Source organism: Melanerpes formicivorus, unplaced genomic scaffold (assembly GCF_026170545.1).
Source record: "Melanerpes formicivorus ecotype bairdi unplaced genomic scaffold, bMelFor1.0.p_v2 SCAF_87, whole genome shotgun sequence".
NCBI lineage: Eukaryota > Metazoa > Chordata > Aves > Piciformes > Picidae > Melanerpes > Melanerpes formicivorus.
In genome coordinates, this window is record NW_027142439.1 from 2352014 (window position 1) to 2368799 (window position 16786).

Here is a 16786-nt window from a genome sequence, read left to right on the forward strand (position 1 = left end):
AAACACCTCCAGGGATGGGGCCCCAACCACCTCCCTGGACAACCCATTCCAGGGCTTCACCACTCTCATGGGGAAGAACTTCCTCCTCACCTCCAGCCTCAATCTCCCCACCTCCAGCTTCATTCCATTCCCCCTAGTCCTAGCACTACCTGAGATCCTGAGAAGTCCCTCTCCAGCCTTCCTGTAGGCCCCCTTCAGATACTGGAAGGCCACAATTAGGTCACCTCAGAGCCTTCTCTTCTCCAGACTGAACAGCCCTATTCTATTCTATTCCATTTCATTCCATTCCTGTTCCATTCCTATTCTATTCTATTCTATTCTATTCCTATTCTATTCTATTCTATTCTATTCTATTCTATTCTATTCTATTCTATTCTATTCTGATGTCTTCTGCCTGCTCAAAGTAACCTGACAAGTCAGTGTGAAGCAACAAACCATCCAGAATATGTAAACTCCCTGTAGCATCTTCCAAGCTCACAAAATATTTCAGAGGCAGCTTTGTAATTCCTCAAAGTTCATCAAGAAGATGGTCACTAGAAGGTAAGGATGCCAGGATTACAGAACAGCACACAGAATAGAGAAGGGCAACAAAGCAGAGGAGGGGCTTTTGAGCACAAGCCCTGTGAGGAGAGGCTCAGGGAGCTGGGGTTGCTTAGCCTGGAGAAGAGGAGGCTCAGGGGAGACCTTCTTGCTCTCCCACAACTCCCTGAAGGGAGGTTGTAGCCAGGTGGAAGTTGGTCTCTTCTCCCAGGCAACCAGCACCAGAACAAGAGGACACAGTCTCAAGCTGCACCAGGGGAGGTTTAGGCTGGAGGTGAGGAAGAAACTCTTCCCAGAAAGAGAGATCGGCCATTGGAATGTGCTGCCCAGGGAGGTGGTGGAGTCACCATCACTGGAGGTGTTCAGGAAGAGACTGGATGGTGTGCTTGATGCCATGGTTCAGTTGATTAGATGGTGTTGGGTGATAGGCTGGACTTGATGATCTCAAAGGTCTTTTCCAAGCTGGTTAATTCTATTCTATTCTATTCTTTAGAATAAACCTTTATTAGAATAAACCAAACCAGGTTGGAAGAGACCTTCAAGATCATCGTGTCCAACCCATCAACCAATCCAACCCACCTAAACAACTAACCCATGGCACCAAGCACCCCATCAAGTCTCCTTCTGAACACCTTCAATGACGGCAACTCCACCACCTCCCCAGGCAGCCCATTCCAATGGGCAATCACTCTCTCTGTGTAGAACTTCTTCCTAACATCCAACCTGAACCTCCCCTGGTGCAGCCTGAGACTGTGTCCTCTTGTTCTGTTCTATTCTATTCTATTCTATTCTATTCTATTCTATTCTATTCTATTCTATTCTATTCTATTCTATTCCTATTCTATTCCTATTCTGTTCTATTCTATTCTATTCTATTACTATTCATGCTATTCCTATTCTATTCTATTCCTATTCTATTCCATTCTATTCCTATTCCTATTTTATTCTACTCTATTCTATCCTATTCCTATTCTATTCTACTAGTGGCTTCGTTCACAACATCTAGGTTGCCTGAGCTGCACCACCAAAACTGAATGAAGTTAGGAAGGTCTTTTCCAATCTGGTTAATTCCATTCCATTCCATTCCATTCCATTCCATTCCATTCCATTCCATTCCATTCCATTCCATTCCATTCCATTCTCTTGAATATTCTAATCACTCACACAGCTATTGAACTGAAGCTAAGGCAGTCCAGACATTTGAAATCCAGTGAGAAAAATCATAGCCTTACTGTTGAGCTATTTCACTAGGATCTTATTCAACCTGAATACACTTAAACTGTACATAGACTTGAAGCAAATGTGAGCAGGTATGTTCAAAAAGGACCTGTTCAAATGGATAGAAGAATCAGCAGACCTGAATTCAAGGAGGGAACAAAAATGTCTAGTTGATCTGAAAAAGCACCTGGAGACACAGTTTTTGCAGTGGAAACCCTAAAGGGGAATACACAATGCACAGCTCTCCACTCCATCCTCCCTGTACTATTCAGCAGACCCACATCTGAAAGGTACATGATAACTCTGTGTGTTAAATAACTTGCTCCATCATATGAACATGATTCAACATCTTTGTGGGTGCCATGGACAGTGGCATTGAGTGCACCCTCAGCAAGTTTGCTGATGACACCAAGCTGTGTGGTGCAGCAGACAGGCTGGAGGGAAGGGAGGCCATCCAGAGGGACCTGGACAGGCTGGAGAGGTGGGCACAAGCCAACCTCAGGAGGTTCAACAAGACCAAGTGCAGGGTCCTGCATCTGGGTGGAGGCAATCCCAGGCACAAATGCAGGCTGGGCAGGGGACTGGCTGGAAAGCAGCCCTAAGGAGAGAGACTTGGGGGTGCTGGGGGAGGAGAAGCTCAACAGGAGCTCTCAGTGTGCACTTGCAGCCCACAAAGCCAATCAGATCCTGGGCTGCATCAGGAGAAGTGTGGCCAGCAGGGCAAGGGAGGTGATTCTCCCCCTCTGCTCAGCTCTGGGGAGACCCCACCTGGAGTACTGCCTCCAGTTCTGGAGCTCCTATTCCAAGAGGGATGTGGAGGTGCTGGAAGGTGTCCAGAGAAGGGCCAGGAGGATGAGCAGAGGGCTGGAGCACCTCTCCTGTGAGGACAGACTGAAGGAGTTGGGGCTGTTCAGTCTGGAGAAGAGAAGGCTCCCAGGTGACCTCATTGTGGCCTTCCAGGATCTGAAGGGGGGCTACAGGAAGGCTGGGGAGGGACTGCTCAGGATCTCAGGAAGTGATAGGACTAGGGGGAATGGACTGAATCTGGAGGTGGGGAGATTGAGGCTGGAGGTGAGGAGGAAGTTCTTCCCCATGAAAGCCCTGGAATGGGTTGTCCAGGGAGGTGGTTGAGGCCCCCATCCCTGGAGGTGTTTAAGCCCAGGCTGGATGAGGCTCTGGGCAGCCTGATGTAGTGTGGGTGTGTCCCCTGCCCATGGCAGGGGGGGTTGGAACTAGCTGATCCTTGTGCTCCCTTCCAACCCTGACTGATGGACTCGATGATGCTTGAGGTCTCTTCCAACCTTAGTTTGTACTGTGACACTGTGTGATACTGTGTGGTACTATGATACTATGAAGAGATAGACACAAAACCCCACAACTGGCTATTGCATGTATGCAGGTAACAACCAAATGGAGCCAAAAGGTGAGTCTTCTGGCCTTTGCAGCATTCAGTTCATTGACACCCCTAGAACTGTAAGAGGGAACTTACCTACTGAGCTTTCTGTGAACACAGTTAAGGTCTGTCCTCCCACACTTTGTAAGAGAAAGGGATGCTCCCTTGGTGCACTGACTGAAGCAGGTTTTCCTCCAATGTCATTGATGCTGGCAAGCTCTTCATTCAGAGTAAATGACACCTGATAGTCACAATTACCACAGTGTTACCAAACAGACTGCTACACAGCTTCAGGAGTTGGGGGGAAACACAAAGAGAGACAACACACACAAGCACTGTATCACATTTCCACCTCCAAACCATGTAAGAGTGGGACAAGAACCTTACTGCACTGAGCTCCTGCTGGAATGCAGAATCCAAAGCATTCATGGGCTGAATAAAAGTTGCTCATCTTTAAAAAAGCACCCCAATGAAAGGACTTCCTGCTGAAATCAGGGAACAATTTCATTTAGCTTATTAAAAGCTGAGGCACAGCAGGTTGTCAGATGCTGCTGAAAATGTTCCACACAGCCAGCTGAGATCCAGGAAGAAGTGGCAATCCACCATGATGTGTTGTTAGCCCAGGGACTGCTGAATTGAGGCCACCCAGGAGAGGTTCAAATGTGGCTCCCTTGCTATGTTGACATTGCATGCCCAATAGAGGAGCTGAGGTGGTACTGGGGGGACTAGGTGGTGAGAATCCCTAGCCATAGGATAGTATCATAGTATCATAGTATCATAGTATCATAGTATCAGTCAGGGTTGGAAGGGACCACAAGGATCATCTAGTTCCAACCCCCCTGCCATGGGCAGGGACACCCCACACTAGATCAGCCTGGCCACAGCCTCATCCAGCCTGCTCTTAAACACTTCCAGGGATGGGGCCCCAACCACCTCCCTGGACAACCCATTCCAGGGCTTCACCACTCTCATGGGGAAGAACTTCCTCCTCACCTCCAGCCTCAATCTCCCCACCTCCAGCTTCATTCCATTCCCCCTAGTCCTATCACTACCTGAGAGCCTGAGAAGTCCTTCCCCAGCCTTCCTGTAGGCCCCGTTCAGATACAGTAAGAACTATGAAGAGGGGCATTTCAGGTTGGCCCTGCACCCTTTTCCTGCTGGGCCTCATTCTGCCATGCAGCAACAGGGCAAGCCATCCATTTTCATGGAGTTCCTCCCTGCTTGGATCTACAGACTGCAAAATGACCATTGTGGCTCTCACAAACACCGAGAGCCTCATGTAGTGTGGGGTGTCCCTGCCCATGGCAGGGGGGTTGGAACTAGATGATCTTTGTGCTCCCTTCCAACCCTGACTGATACTACTATGACACTATGATTTTGATGTGAGGCTCACAAACTCAGATAGGCTGACTCACCTTCCAGCCTAGAAGAGTTCAACCAAACATCCAAACCTGTAGAAGAACTCTCTCCACTTACTCTAAAAGGAGTTTGGCCATGTTATCAAATGATAAATGCACCTTACTTCCCTGCCAGTATCTTCCAGTTCAGTGACAGACCTATGTGATGCCTGAAGTAACTCTGTCTGAGCTGTCACCTCGTGGCTTGGACTGTGCTGGGTTAGGAACTGGCTGGAGGGCTGAGCCCAGAGAGTGGTGGTGAATGGTGCCACAGCCAGCTGGCAGCCAGGCACCAGTGGTGTGCCCCAGGGATCAGTGCTGGGCCCCATCCTGTTCAATAACTTTATTGATGATCTGGATGAGGGGGTCGAGTCAGTCATCAGCAAGTTTGCAGATGACACCAAGTTGGGAGCAGATGTTGGTCAGTTAGAGGATAGAAAGGCTCTGCAGAGGGACCTCGACCAAATGGACAGATGGGCAGAGTCCAACAGGATGGCATTCAACAAGTCCAAGTGCCAGGTGCTGCACTTTGGCCACAGCAACCCCCATGCAGAGCTACAGGCTGGGGTCAGAGTGGCTGAGAGCTGCCAAACAGAGAGGGACCTGGGGGTACTGATTGACAGCTGCCTGAACATGAGCCAGCAGTGTGCCCAGGTGGCCAAGAAGGCCAATGGCATCCTGGCCTGCATCAGGAACAGTGTGGCCAGCAGGAGCAAGGAAGTCATTGTGCCCCTGGACTCTGCACTGGTTAGGCCACACCTTGAGTCCTGTGTCCAGTTCTGGGCCCCTCAGTTTAAGAAGGACATTGAGACACTTGAAGGTGTCCAGAGAAGGGCAACAAGGCTGGGGAGAGGCCTTGAGCACAGCCCTGTGAGGAGAGGCTGAGGGAGCTGGGGTTGCTTAGCCTGGAGAAGAGGAGGCTCAGGGGTGACCTCATTGCCCTCTACAACTACCTGAAAGGTGGCTGTAGCCAGGAAGGAGTTGGTCTCTTCTCCCAGGCAACCAGCACCAGAACAAGTGGTCACAGTCTCAAGCTGTGCCAGGGGAAGTTTAGGCTGGAGGTGAGGAGAAAGTTCTTCATGGAGAAAGTCATTAGCCATTGGAATGTGCTGCCCAGGGAGGTGGTGGAGTCACCATCCCTGGAGGGGTTCAAGAGGGGATTGGATGTGGCACTTGGTGCCATGGTCTAGTCATGAGGTCTGTGGTGACAGGTTGGACTTGATGATCTTTGAGGTCTCTTCCAACCTTGGTGGTACTGTGAACTTCCCTTATCCCCAGTACAAGACAGAGGAAGTTGCTACCATTCACTGAGCTCCTAATACAAGCAGTTACCTTTGTGTGCAGACAAACATTCAAGCTGCTTTATATTTAGAGAGGGGCAATTCTAAAGAGGAGACAGAGTGTTTTCTGAGCTTGTAACACTGCAACTTCTGCTGCTTCATCATCCTTTTATTACCTCAAAATGTCCAAAGGGAAGGGTGCTCCTATGCTTGCTGCTTCTGCAACCTCTTCTGCTTTATTTTCCTTTAGTATCTGAGAATGTGTAAAGGGAAGGGTGCTCCTATGCTTGCTGCTTCTGCAACCTCTTCTGCTTTACTATCCTTTATTATCTCAGAATGTATAAAGAGAAGGTTGCTGCTTAGAATAGAATAAACCAGGTTGGAAGAGACCTTCAAGATCATCGTGTCCAACCTATCATCCAACACCACCCAAACAACTAACCCATGGCACCAAGCACCCCATCAAGTCTCCTCCTGAACACCTCCAGTGATGGTGACTCCACCACCTCCCCAGGCAGCACATTCCAATGGGCAATCACTCTTTCAGGGAAGAAATTCCTCCTAACCTCTAGCCTAAACCTCCCCTGGTGCAGCCTGAGACTGTGTCCTCTTGTTCTGGTGTTGGTTACCTGGGAGAAGAGACCAACCTCTGCCTGGCTAAAACCTCCCTTCAGGTAGTTGTAGAGAGCAAGAAGGTCTCCCCTGAGCCTCCTCTTCTCCAGGCTAAGCAACCCCAGCTCCCTCAGCCTCTCCTCACAGGGCTGTACTCCAAACCCCTCCCCAGCTTCGTTGCCCTTCTCTGGACTCCTTCCAGCAAGTCAACCTCCTTCCTAAACTGAGGGGGCCCAGAACTGGACACGGGACTCAAGGTGTGGCCTAACCAGTGCAGTGTACAGGGGCACAATGACCTCCCTGCTCCTGCTGGCCACACTGTTCCTGATGCAGGCCAGGATGCCATTGGCCCTCTTGGCTGCCTGGGCACACTGCAGGCTCATGTTCAGCCTACCACCAACCATCACCCCCCAGGTCCCTCTCTGCCTGGCTGCTCTCCAGCCACTCTGACCCCAGCCTGCAGCACTGCCTGGGGTTGCTGTGGCCAATGTGCAGAACCTGGCACATCCAGGATGCCATTGGCCCTCTTGGCTGCCTGGGCACACTGCACACTTACAGATGGGTAAAAGAACTTAGGGATCAAAGAGGCCTCAGGGAAAGCCCCACAGCAAATCTATGGACAGAGCCTTCAGGCAAAACCCCCTCCTGAGTCTGTGGTATAAAGCTTTGTGACAGGTGTAGCAAAAACTGTGACAGCCCAAACAGTGTTGAGGATTCCAAGCAGAACACATCTGACAGCCCTTGGATTTAGGGATTACTTACTTCTGTTCTTCCTTGATTTCTGCAAAAGAAAAACAGTTCAGGTTTTAGTTTCCACAGTCTAATTGCACAAGCTTAGCTGCCCTGACAAAAAGGCAAGCTCACATTCCAGTTTTGTTACTCATCTTGACTCCAGAGCTGCTCAATTCTGTTCCTTTTCGTTGCTATGCTGATGCCCAAGAATAACTGGGGAATGTCAGCAGGTCAGAACAGAAGCAGCCCAGCAGCACATGGGAGTTAAGGAACATTCTCCTGCTTGATGGGCACATTTCTTGGGTTTAAGTTATTGAACATCCTGCAATTTGATGTAGCCACTCCCCACTATCATTTCATGTCATTTACCTTCACAGTTACTACACAAGCAAGCACCACTCCAGGATCACAGCAGTGTGTGCAGTGCAGCAAAGATGGGGAGGGGTTTGGAGCACAGCCCTGTGAGGAGAGGCTGAGGGAGCTGGGGTTGCTTAGTCCTGGAGAAGAGGAGGCTCAGGGGAGACCTTCTTGCTGTCTACAGCTCCCTGAAGGGACATTGTAGCCAGGTGGGGGTTGGTCTCTTCTCCCAGGCAACCAGCACCACAAGAAGAGGACACAGTCTCAAGCTGTGCCAGGGGAGGTTTAGGCTGGAGGTGAGGAGAAAGTTCTTCCCAGAAAGGGAGATTGGCCATTGAAACGTGCTGCCCAGGGAGGTGGTGGAGTCACCATCCCTGGAGGTGTTCAAAAAGGGATAGGACATGGCACTTACTATCATAGTATCAGTCAAGGTTGGAAGGGACCACAGGGTTGGAAGGATCATCCAGTTCCAACCCCCCTGCCATGGGCAGGGACACCCCACACTACATCAGGCTGGCCACAGCCTCAGCCAGCCTGGGCTTAAACACCTCCAGGGATGGGGCCTCAACCACCTCCCTGCACAACCCATTCCAGGGCTTCACCACTCTCATGGGGAAGAACTTCCTCCTCCCCTCCAGCCTGAATCTCCCCACCTCCAGCTTCATTCCATTCCCCCTACTCCTAGCACTACCTGAGATCCTGAGCAGTCCCTCCCCAGCCTTCCTTCAGCCCCCTTCAGATACTGGAAGGCCACAATGAGGTCACCTGGGAGCCTTCTCTTCTCCAGACTGAACAGCCCCAACTCCTTCAGTCTGTCCTCACAGGAGAGGTGCTCCAGCCCTCTGCTCATCCTCCTGGCCCTTCTCTGGACACTTTCCAGCATAAAGCCATGGTTTAGTTAGCCCTGAGGTGTTGGGTGCTAGGTTGGACTTGATGATCTCTGAGGTCTTTTCCAACCTTCTGGATTCTATGATTCTCTTTTAGTGTGTGTGACTTCTAAGAATTGGCAGTGTAAAGGCTTACTTAGCAATCCTTAGCTTTCCCACTTCGCCTCTTCCTGAAGCTTTACTCCACTGTTGTGACAAGTATTTTGGGACCTGAAGAAAGAAGAGAGATTTCAAGACAATTAGAGTCTTAAAGGATACAGAAATTGTCTATCTCTATATATACTTTAAATGCTTTCACCCTGACCACTTCTGAACACAGCATGAGCTAAATACAGTAGACAACAGAGAATCACAGAAAGTCTCTAAGGTTACTTCCAACCCAAACCTACCTAGTGCAAACCTCTTTCAAAGGGCTGGGATCCCCTACAGAATAAACCAGGTTGGAAAAGACCTTTGAGATCATCAAGTCCAACCTATCACCCAACACCATCTAATCAACTAAACCATGGCACCAAGTGCCTCATCAAGTCACTTCCAGTGATGGTGACCCCACCACCTCCCTGGGCAGCACATTCCAATGGCAAATCACTCTTTCTGTGGAGGACTTCTTCCTAACATCCAGCCTAAAGCTCCCCTGGTGCAGCTTGAGACTGTGTCCTCTTATTCTGGTGCTTTTTGCCTGGGAGAAGAGACCAACCCCCACCTGGCTACAACCTCCCTTCAGGGAGTTGGAGACAGCAAGAAGATCTCCTCTGAGCTTCCTCTTCTCCAGGCTAAGCAACTTAGTTGGGAGTTGGTCTCTTCTCCCAGGCAGCCAGCACCAGAACAAGAGGACACAGTCTCAGGCTGCACCAGGGGAGGTTTAGGCTGGAGGTTAGGAGGAAATTCTACATGGAGAGAGTGATTGGCCATTGGAATGGGCTGCCCAGGGGTGGTGGAGTCACCATCACTGGAGGTGTTCAGGAGAAGACTTGATAGGGTGCTTGGTGCCATGGGTTACTTGATCAGATGGTGTTGGATGACAGGTTGGACTCCATGATCTCAAAAGTCTTTTCCAACCTGGTTAATTCTATTCTATTCTATTCTATTCTATTCTATTCTATTCTATTCTATTCTATTCTATTCTATTCTATTCTATTCTATTCTATTCTATTCTACTCCATTCCATTCCATTCCATTCCATTCCTTCCACCCCATTCCATCCCATTCCATTCCATTCTATTCCATCCCATCCCATCCCATCCCATCCCATTCCATTCTGCCCCATCCCATCCCATTCCATTCCATCCCATCCCACTCCATTCTACTCCGTTCCATTCAGGTCGGGCTTGATGATCTCTGAGGTCTCTTCCACCCTTATTGATTCTATGATCATTGGGTCTATGATTCCATGACTGCATGGCATCAGCTCTAGTCAGGGCTCCTTGCAGGGAAAGGCAGGCACTGTAGACTGCAATGCTTTGCAGATCATGCAGATTTACAGGTGACTGGGGCTTCCCCCTCTGCTCAGCAACTGCAACTCTCTTCTCTATGCTGTTTTTTCATGTAGACTGAACATGACACAGCAGCACAACAAATGTGAGGTGGGAGCAATTTCCCCCCCATACACAAGCTTTTAGACCTACTGTGCCCTGTCAAGGTAGGGAGGCTGAGGGAGCTGGAGCTGTTTAGCCTGGGGAAGAGGAGGCTCAGGGGAGACCTTCTTGCTGTCTTTTTTCAAGTGTTTTTTCAATAGCCAAGAAGCCACAGCTACATAAATAACATTTCTTCCAAAGGAGTAAAGGAAAAATGATAACCAACACATAGAAAAGAGAGGCCAACAGTCAGCCTCCATCATAGTAGTATCACAGTAGCAGTCAGGGTTGGAAGGGACCACAAGGATCATCCAGTTCCAACCCCCCTGCCACGGGCAGGGACACCCCACACTACATCAGCCTGGCCAGAGCCTCATCCAGCCTGCTCTTAAACAACTGGTCTTAAACACAGGTTGGACTCGATGATCCTCGAGGTGTCTTCCAACCTTAGCAATACTGTGACACAGGGCCTCAACCACCTCCCTGAACAACCCATAATGACCAGCCTGGTGGAAGTGGGGCAGGCTGTGGATGTGGTCTACCTGGACTTCAGCAAGGCCTTTGACACTGTCCCCCACAGCAAACTCCTGGCCAAGCTGTCAGCCCCTGGCTTGGATGGGAGCACTCTGAGCTGGGTTAGGAACTGGCTGGAGGCTGAGCCCAGAGAGTGGTGGTGAATGGTGCCACAGCCAGCTGGCAGCCAGGCACTAGTGGTGTGCCCCAGGGATCAGTGTTGGGCCCTGTGCTCTTTAACATCTTTATTGATGATCTGGATGAGGGCATTGAGTCCATCATCAGTACATTTGCTGATGACACCAAGCTGGGGGCAGGAGTTCTTCTGCTGGAGGGTAGAGAGGCTCTGCAGAGGGACCTCGACAGGCTGGACAGATGGGCAGAGTCCAAGGGCAGGAGATTGAACACATCCAAGTGCCAGGTTCTGCACATTGGCCACAGCAACCCCATGCAGTGCTACAGGCTGGGGTCAGAGTGGCTGAGAGCAGCCAGGCAGAGAGGGACCTGGGGGTGCTGGTTGATGGTAGGCTGAACATGAGCCTGCAGTGTGCCCAGGTGGCCAAGAAGGCCAATGGCATCCTGGCCTGCATCAGAATAGTGTGGCCAGCAGGAGCAGGGAGGTCATTCTGCCCCTGTACACTGCACTGGTTAGGCCACACCTTGAGTCCTGTGTCCAGTTCTGGGCCCCTCAGTTTAGGAAAGATGTTGACTTGCTGGAAGGTGTCCAGAGAAGGGCAACAAAGCTGGGGAGGGGTCTGGAGCACAGCCCTGTGAGGAGGGGCTGAGGGAGCTGGGGTTGCTTAGCCTGGAGAGGAGGAGACTCAGGGGTGACCTTCTTGCTGTCTACAACTACCTGAAGGGAGGTTGTAGACAGGCAGAGGTTGGTCTCTTCTCCCAGGCACCCAGTACCAGAACAAGAGGACACAGTCTCAGGCTGCGCCAGGGGAGGTTTAGGTTGGCTGTTAGGAAGAAGTTCTCTACAGAGAGAGTGATTGCCCATTGGAATGAGCTGCCTGGGGAGGTGGTGGAGTCACCATCACTGGAGGTGTTCAGGAGGAGACTTGATGGGGTGCTTGGTGCCATGGGTTAGTTGTTTAGGTGGGTTGGATTGGTTGATGGGTTGGACACGATGATCTTGAAGGTCTCTTCCAACCTGGACTGGTCTATTCTATTCTACTCTATTCTATTCTACTCTACTCTATTCCAGGGCCTTACCACTCTCATGCTTCTTCCAGTGGGCAGTAGTGTCCTCCCTACTCTAGCCATGAGGTCTGTGGTGACAGGGTTGGACTCAATGACCTTTGAGGTCTCTCCCAACCTTAGGGATACTGAGCACTGAATACAAAAAGCATCAAAACCCATCTGGGTGCTGGTGCTTAGCACTTTCCTTGAGTCCCACAGCACCCCATGAACTACTGTGGAAGAGCCAGACAATCCAGGTGTCTTCCAGCTGCTCAGCCAGCCCAGGTTTCCACTCAACCCTAACAGCAGGTCAGAAATGGCACAAACACACAGCAGAAAGCCTTCAGCTGGCACAACCTACTGCTGCATATTTCTTTCCCCCCCCCCAGTTGTCAAAATGGTAATTTTCTACAGCAGATTTCATGCCAGATGAGACACAGCTTTCCCTCTAAAGCTAGGATAAATGCTACATGTGCCCCACCTGACTTAGCAGAAACATTATTATGTGCTTGGACCTAATCTATGTGCAATTTATATTGCCAGGTAAGAAGGCAGAGGCACTTCTAGCACAAGTGGCCAAGAAGTGAAGGACTCTTCATGCTGTTAAAATCACTGGCTTGCTACACAGGATAATCAGAGAGGGAATTTATTCAGATTAAGAGGTTGCAGATCTATCACACTTCCTCCAGTAGCACTGGAAACAGGCTGGAAGAGAGCAATCAATCATCTTGCTGCTGGCCTAACTGCAGTCCAGAAAGAAAAAGGTTTATAAAGGACTATGACCAAAGGAATGGAATAGAATAGAATAGAATAGAATAGAATAGAATAGAATAGAATAGAATAGAATAGAATAGAATAGAATAGACCAGGATGGAAGAGACCTTCAAGATCGTGTCCAACCTATCATCCAACACCACCCAAACAACTAACCCATGGCACCAAGCACCCTGTCAAATCTCCTCCTGAACACCTCCAGTGATGGTGATTCCACCACCTCCCCAGGCAGCCCATTCCAATGGGCAATCTCTCTCTCTGTGTAAAACTTCCTCCTAACCTCCAGCCTGAACCACCCCTGGCACAGCTTGAGACTGTGTCCTCTTGTTCTGGTGCTGATCACCTGGGAGAAGAGACCAACCTCTGCCTGGCTACAACCTCCCTTCAGGTAGTTGTAGAGAGCAAGAAGGTCTCCCCTGAGCCTCCTCTTCTCCAGGCTAAGCAACCCCAGCTCCCTCAGCCTCTCCTCACAGGGCTGTGTTCCAAACCCCTCACCAACTTTGTTGCCCTTCTCTGGACTTGTTCCAGCAACTCAACCTCCTTCTTAAACTGAGGAGCCCAGAACTGGACACAGGACTTGAGGTGTGGCCTAACCAGTGCAGTGTACAGGGGCAGAATGACCTCCCTGCTCCTGCTGGCCACACTGTTCCTGATGCAGGCCAGGATGCCATTGGCCCTCTTGCCTGCCTGGGCACACTGCAGGCTCATGTTCAGCCTACCATCGACCAGCACCCCCAGGTCCCTCTCTGCCTGGCTGCTCTCAGCCACTCTGACCCCAGCCTGTAGCACTGCATGGGGTTGCTGTGGCCAATGTGCAGAACCTGGCACTTGGATGTGTTCAATCTCCTGCCCTTGGACTCTGCCCATCTGTCCAGCCTGTCGAGGTCCCTCTGCAGAGCCTCTCTACCCTCCAGCAGATCAACTCCTGCCCCCAGCTTGGTGTCATCAGCAAATTTACTGCTGATGGACTCAATGCCCTCATCCAGATCATCAACAAAGATGTTAAAGCTAGCTATATGCTATATAGCTCTATGCTAGCTATAGACAGGCACTTCAGTTAAAACCAGATCATAGAATCATAGAATCCAGGAGGATGGAAAAGACCGCAGAGATCATCAAGTCCAACACCTCAGGACTAACTAAACCATGGCTTCAAGTGCTACATCCAATCCCTTTTTGAACACAAGGACAGGTGGGCAGAGTCCAAGGGCATGAGATTTAACACATCCAGGTGCCAGGTTCTGCACATTGGCCACAACTTGTCACCCAACACCTCAGGACCACTAAACCATGGCACCAAGTGCCTCATCCTGTCTCTTCTTAAACCCTTCCAGTGATGGTGACTCCACCACCTCCCTGGGCAGCACATTCCAATGGCAAATCACCCTTTCTGGGAAGAACTTCTTCCTAACATCCAGCCTAAACCTCCCCTGGTGCAGCTTGAGACTGTGTCCTCTTTTTCTAGTGCTGGTTGCCTGGGAGAAGAGACCAACCCCCACCTGGCTACAACCTCTCTTCAGGGAGTTGTAGAGAGCAAGAAAGTCTCCCCTGAGCCTCCTCTTCTCCAGGCCAAGCAACCCCAGCTCCCTCAGCCTCACCTCACAGGGTTTGAGCTTGTTCTCTTTCTCTCCAGAGAAGGAAGAAAAGGAGGCTTCCACTTCTTCCCAGTCTGAACAAATACAAGCCTAGAAAGCTCTGGACACATCCACAGAAGAGGGCTAGGGCAGATATTCCTCCACAGATTGTAAGTCTCCCCTTTCCTGAGCCAAAGCTTGCTCTTGCCAGTAAAGGCAGCCAAACCATCCTGACAGAAAGAACCTCCACAGCACTGAGCTGCTAAGTAGGCAGCAGTGACCTAGGTAGCAGTTGCAGACGTGAGCTGTGACCCTGCAGACAGGTGTTTGGATCGGATTACTGCAATCTCTTTATCTCTTCATAGTATCATAGTATCAGTCAGGGTTGGAAGGGAGCACAAGGATCAGCTAGTTCCAACCCCCCTGCCATGGGCAGGGACACCCCACACTACATCAGGCTGCCCAGAGCCTCATCCAGCCTGGGCTTAAACACCTCCAGGGATGGGGCCTCAACCACCTCCCTGCACAACCCATTCCAAGGCTTCACCACTCTCATGGGGAAGAACTTCCTCCTCACCTCCAGCCTCAATCTCCCCACCTCCAGCTTCATTCCATTCCCCCTAGTCCTAGCACTACCTGACATCCTGACAAGTCCCTCCCCAGCCTTCCTGTAGGCCCCCTTCAGATACTGGAAGGCCACAATGAGGTCACCTGGGAGCCTTCTCTTCTCCAGACTGTACAGCCCCAACTCCTTCAGTCTGTCCTCACAGGAGAGGTGCTCCAGCCCTCTGATCATCCTCCTGGCCCTTCTCTGGACACCTTCCAGCCCCTCCAGATCCCTCTTGCAATAGGGGCTCCAGAACTGGAGGCAGGACTCCAGGTGGGGTCTCCCCAGAGCTGAGCAGAGGGGGAGAATCACCTCCCTTGCCCTGCTGGCCACACTTCTCCTGCTGCAGCCCAGGATCTGATTGGCTTTGTGGGCTGCAAGTGCACACTGAGAGCTCCTGTTGAGCTTCTCCTTCCCCAGCACCCCCAAGTCTCTCTCCTCAGGGCTACTTTCCAGCCAGTCCCTGCCCAGCCTGCATTTGTGCCTGGGATTGCCTCGACCCAGATGCAGGACCCTGCACTTGCTCTTGTTGAACCTCCTGAGGTTGGCTTGTGCCCACCTCTCCAGCCTGTCCAGGTCCCTCTGGATGGCCTCCCTTCCCTCCAGCCTGTCTGCTGCACCACACAGCTTGGTGTCATCAGCAAACTTGCTGAGGGTGCACTCAGTGCCACTGTCCATGGCACCCACAAAGATGTTGACCAAGCCTGGTCCCAGGACTGATCCCTGAGGGACTCTGCTTGTCCCTGGCCTCCACTGGGACATGGAGCCATTGACAGCCACTCTTTGGGTGCAGCCATCAAGCCAGTTCCTTATTCATCTAGTGGTTACCCATCAAACCCATGTGTCACTAGCCTGGAGACCAGGCTGTGGTGCGGGACAGTGTGGAAGGCTTTGCTCAGGGCCAGCTAAACGACAGTCTTCACGGCACCTCCGGCAGAGCCGTACAGGCGAGCCGCAGGGGCAAGACACAGGTGCTTATTGTCCTCGTTTTCTTTAAGCCAAGCGTGAACTCGGGAGCACTCAAAACTTTCCGACCCAGTTTCAGGAAAACAAGTTAGGCTCCGGCGTTGGTTACAGGGCGTGAGCCAAGCTCGGCTGCCAGCAGACCCAGCCTTCCCGGGGCCCTTCCCTTTACCCCCGCAGCCAGGCGGGCAGGCTCCACGCCTCGCTGCTCGCCCAGAACCCCGAGCCCAAGGGAAGGGACACCGAGGCAACGGCTGCTCGGGGCAACCCCGGCCCCACGCTGAGGAACAGCTCGCCCAGCGCCCCAGGCACGGCCCCCCGGCTCGGCGCTGCCGCCCGATCCCTTCCGCGGGACCTGCCCGGCGCCGTCACGCCGGAGCCGAGAGGGGAAGAGAGGCCTGGCCGCCGCCGGTCAGGGTGCGCGCCGCCGGGCTCTCACCTTCACCAGCCACATGCCCGTGTTCTGCTTGGCCCCGGTGAGGTCCAGCTCGCCCTTTTCGGTCATGATGGGGCAGGGGAGGGAGCCGAGGCGGAACGCTGAGCGGGCAGGCGGAGCGGGCAGGCGGAGCACGCGGCAGCGCTTCCTGCTGCGCGGGCCGCCCGGAGCCGCGCGGCAGCGCACCCTGGCAGACGGTGGCTCGGCGCGGACAAACCTCCTGCCAAGGCGGAGTGAGGCGGGCGGGAGGCGGGGCTGTGGGCTCTCGCTGAGTCAGGGAAACAGAGAACCAGAGAATCATCATAGTATCATAGTATCAGTCAGGGTTGGAAGGGACCACAAGGATCATCTAGTTCCAAGCCCCCTGCCATGGGCAGGGACACCCCACACTAGATCAGGCTGGCCACAGCCTCATCCAGCCTGGGCTTAAACACCTCCAGGGATGGGGCCTCAACCACCTCCCTGGACAACCCATTCCAGGGCTTCACCACTCTCATGGGGAAGAACCTCCTCCTCACATCATGCCAGAAGAGCAGCCACCATGAGCTTAAATTGTGGGTTCTCTGTGAATTACTAATTTGGACAGGGAAAGGAGAATCATAGAACCATAGAATCAATAAGGTTGGAAAAGACCTCAAAGGTCATCAAGTCCAACCTGTCACCCAACACCTCAGGACTACAAAACCATGGCTTCAAGTGCCATGTCCAGTCTCTTTTTGAACACCTCCAGGGATGGTGACTCCATCA

At 51.8% G+C, this 16786-nt stretch overlaps 1 protein-coding gene across 1 annotated transcript; it reads right to left on the minus strand.

Moving 5' to 3' along the window:
• Positions 1–3191: 3191 nt before the first annotated feature.
• Positions 3192–16562, minus strand: GTF2F2 (general transcription factor IIF subunit 2). The gene is made up of 5 exons (XM_068165280.1): positions 16558–16562; positions 16043–16259; positions 8553–8626; positions 7203–7221; positions 3192–3392 (listed from the first exon to the last, which is right to left on the minus strand). The coding sequence occupies exons 1-5, from the start codon at positions 16560–16562 to the stop codon at positions 3207–3209; spliced, it is 501 nt and encodes a 166-aa protein (XP_068021381.1). The 3' UTR covers positions 3192–3206.
• Between the last annotated feature and the right edge of the window lie 224 nt (positions 16563–16786).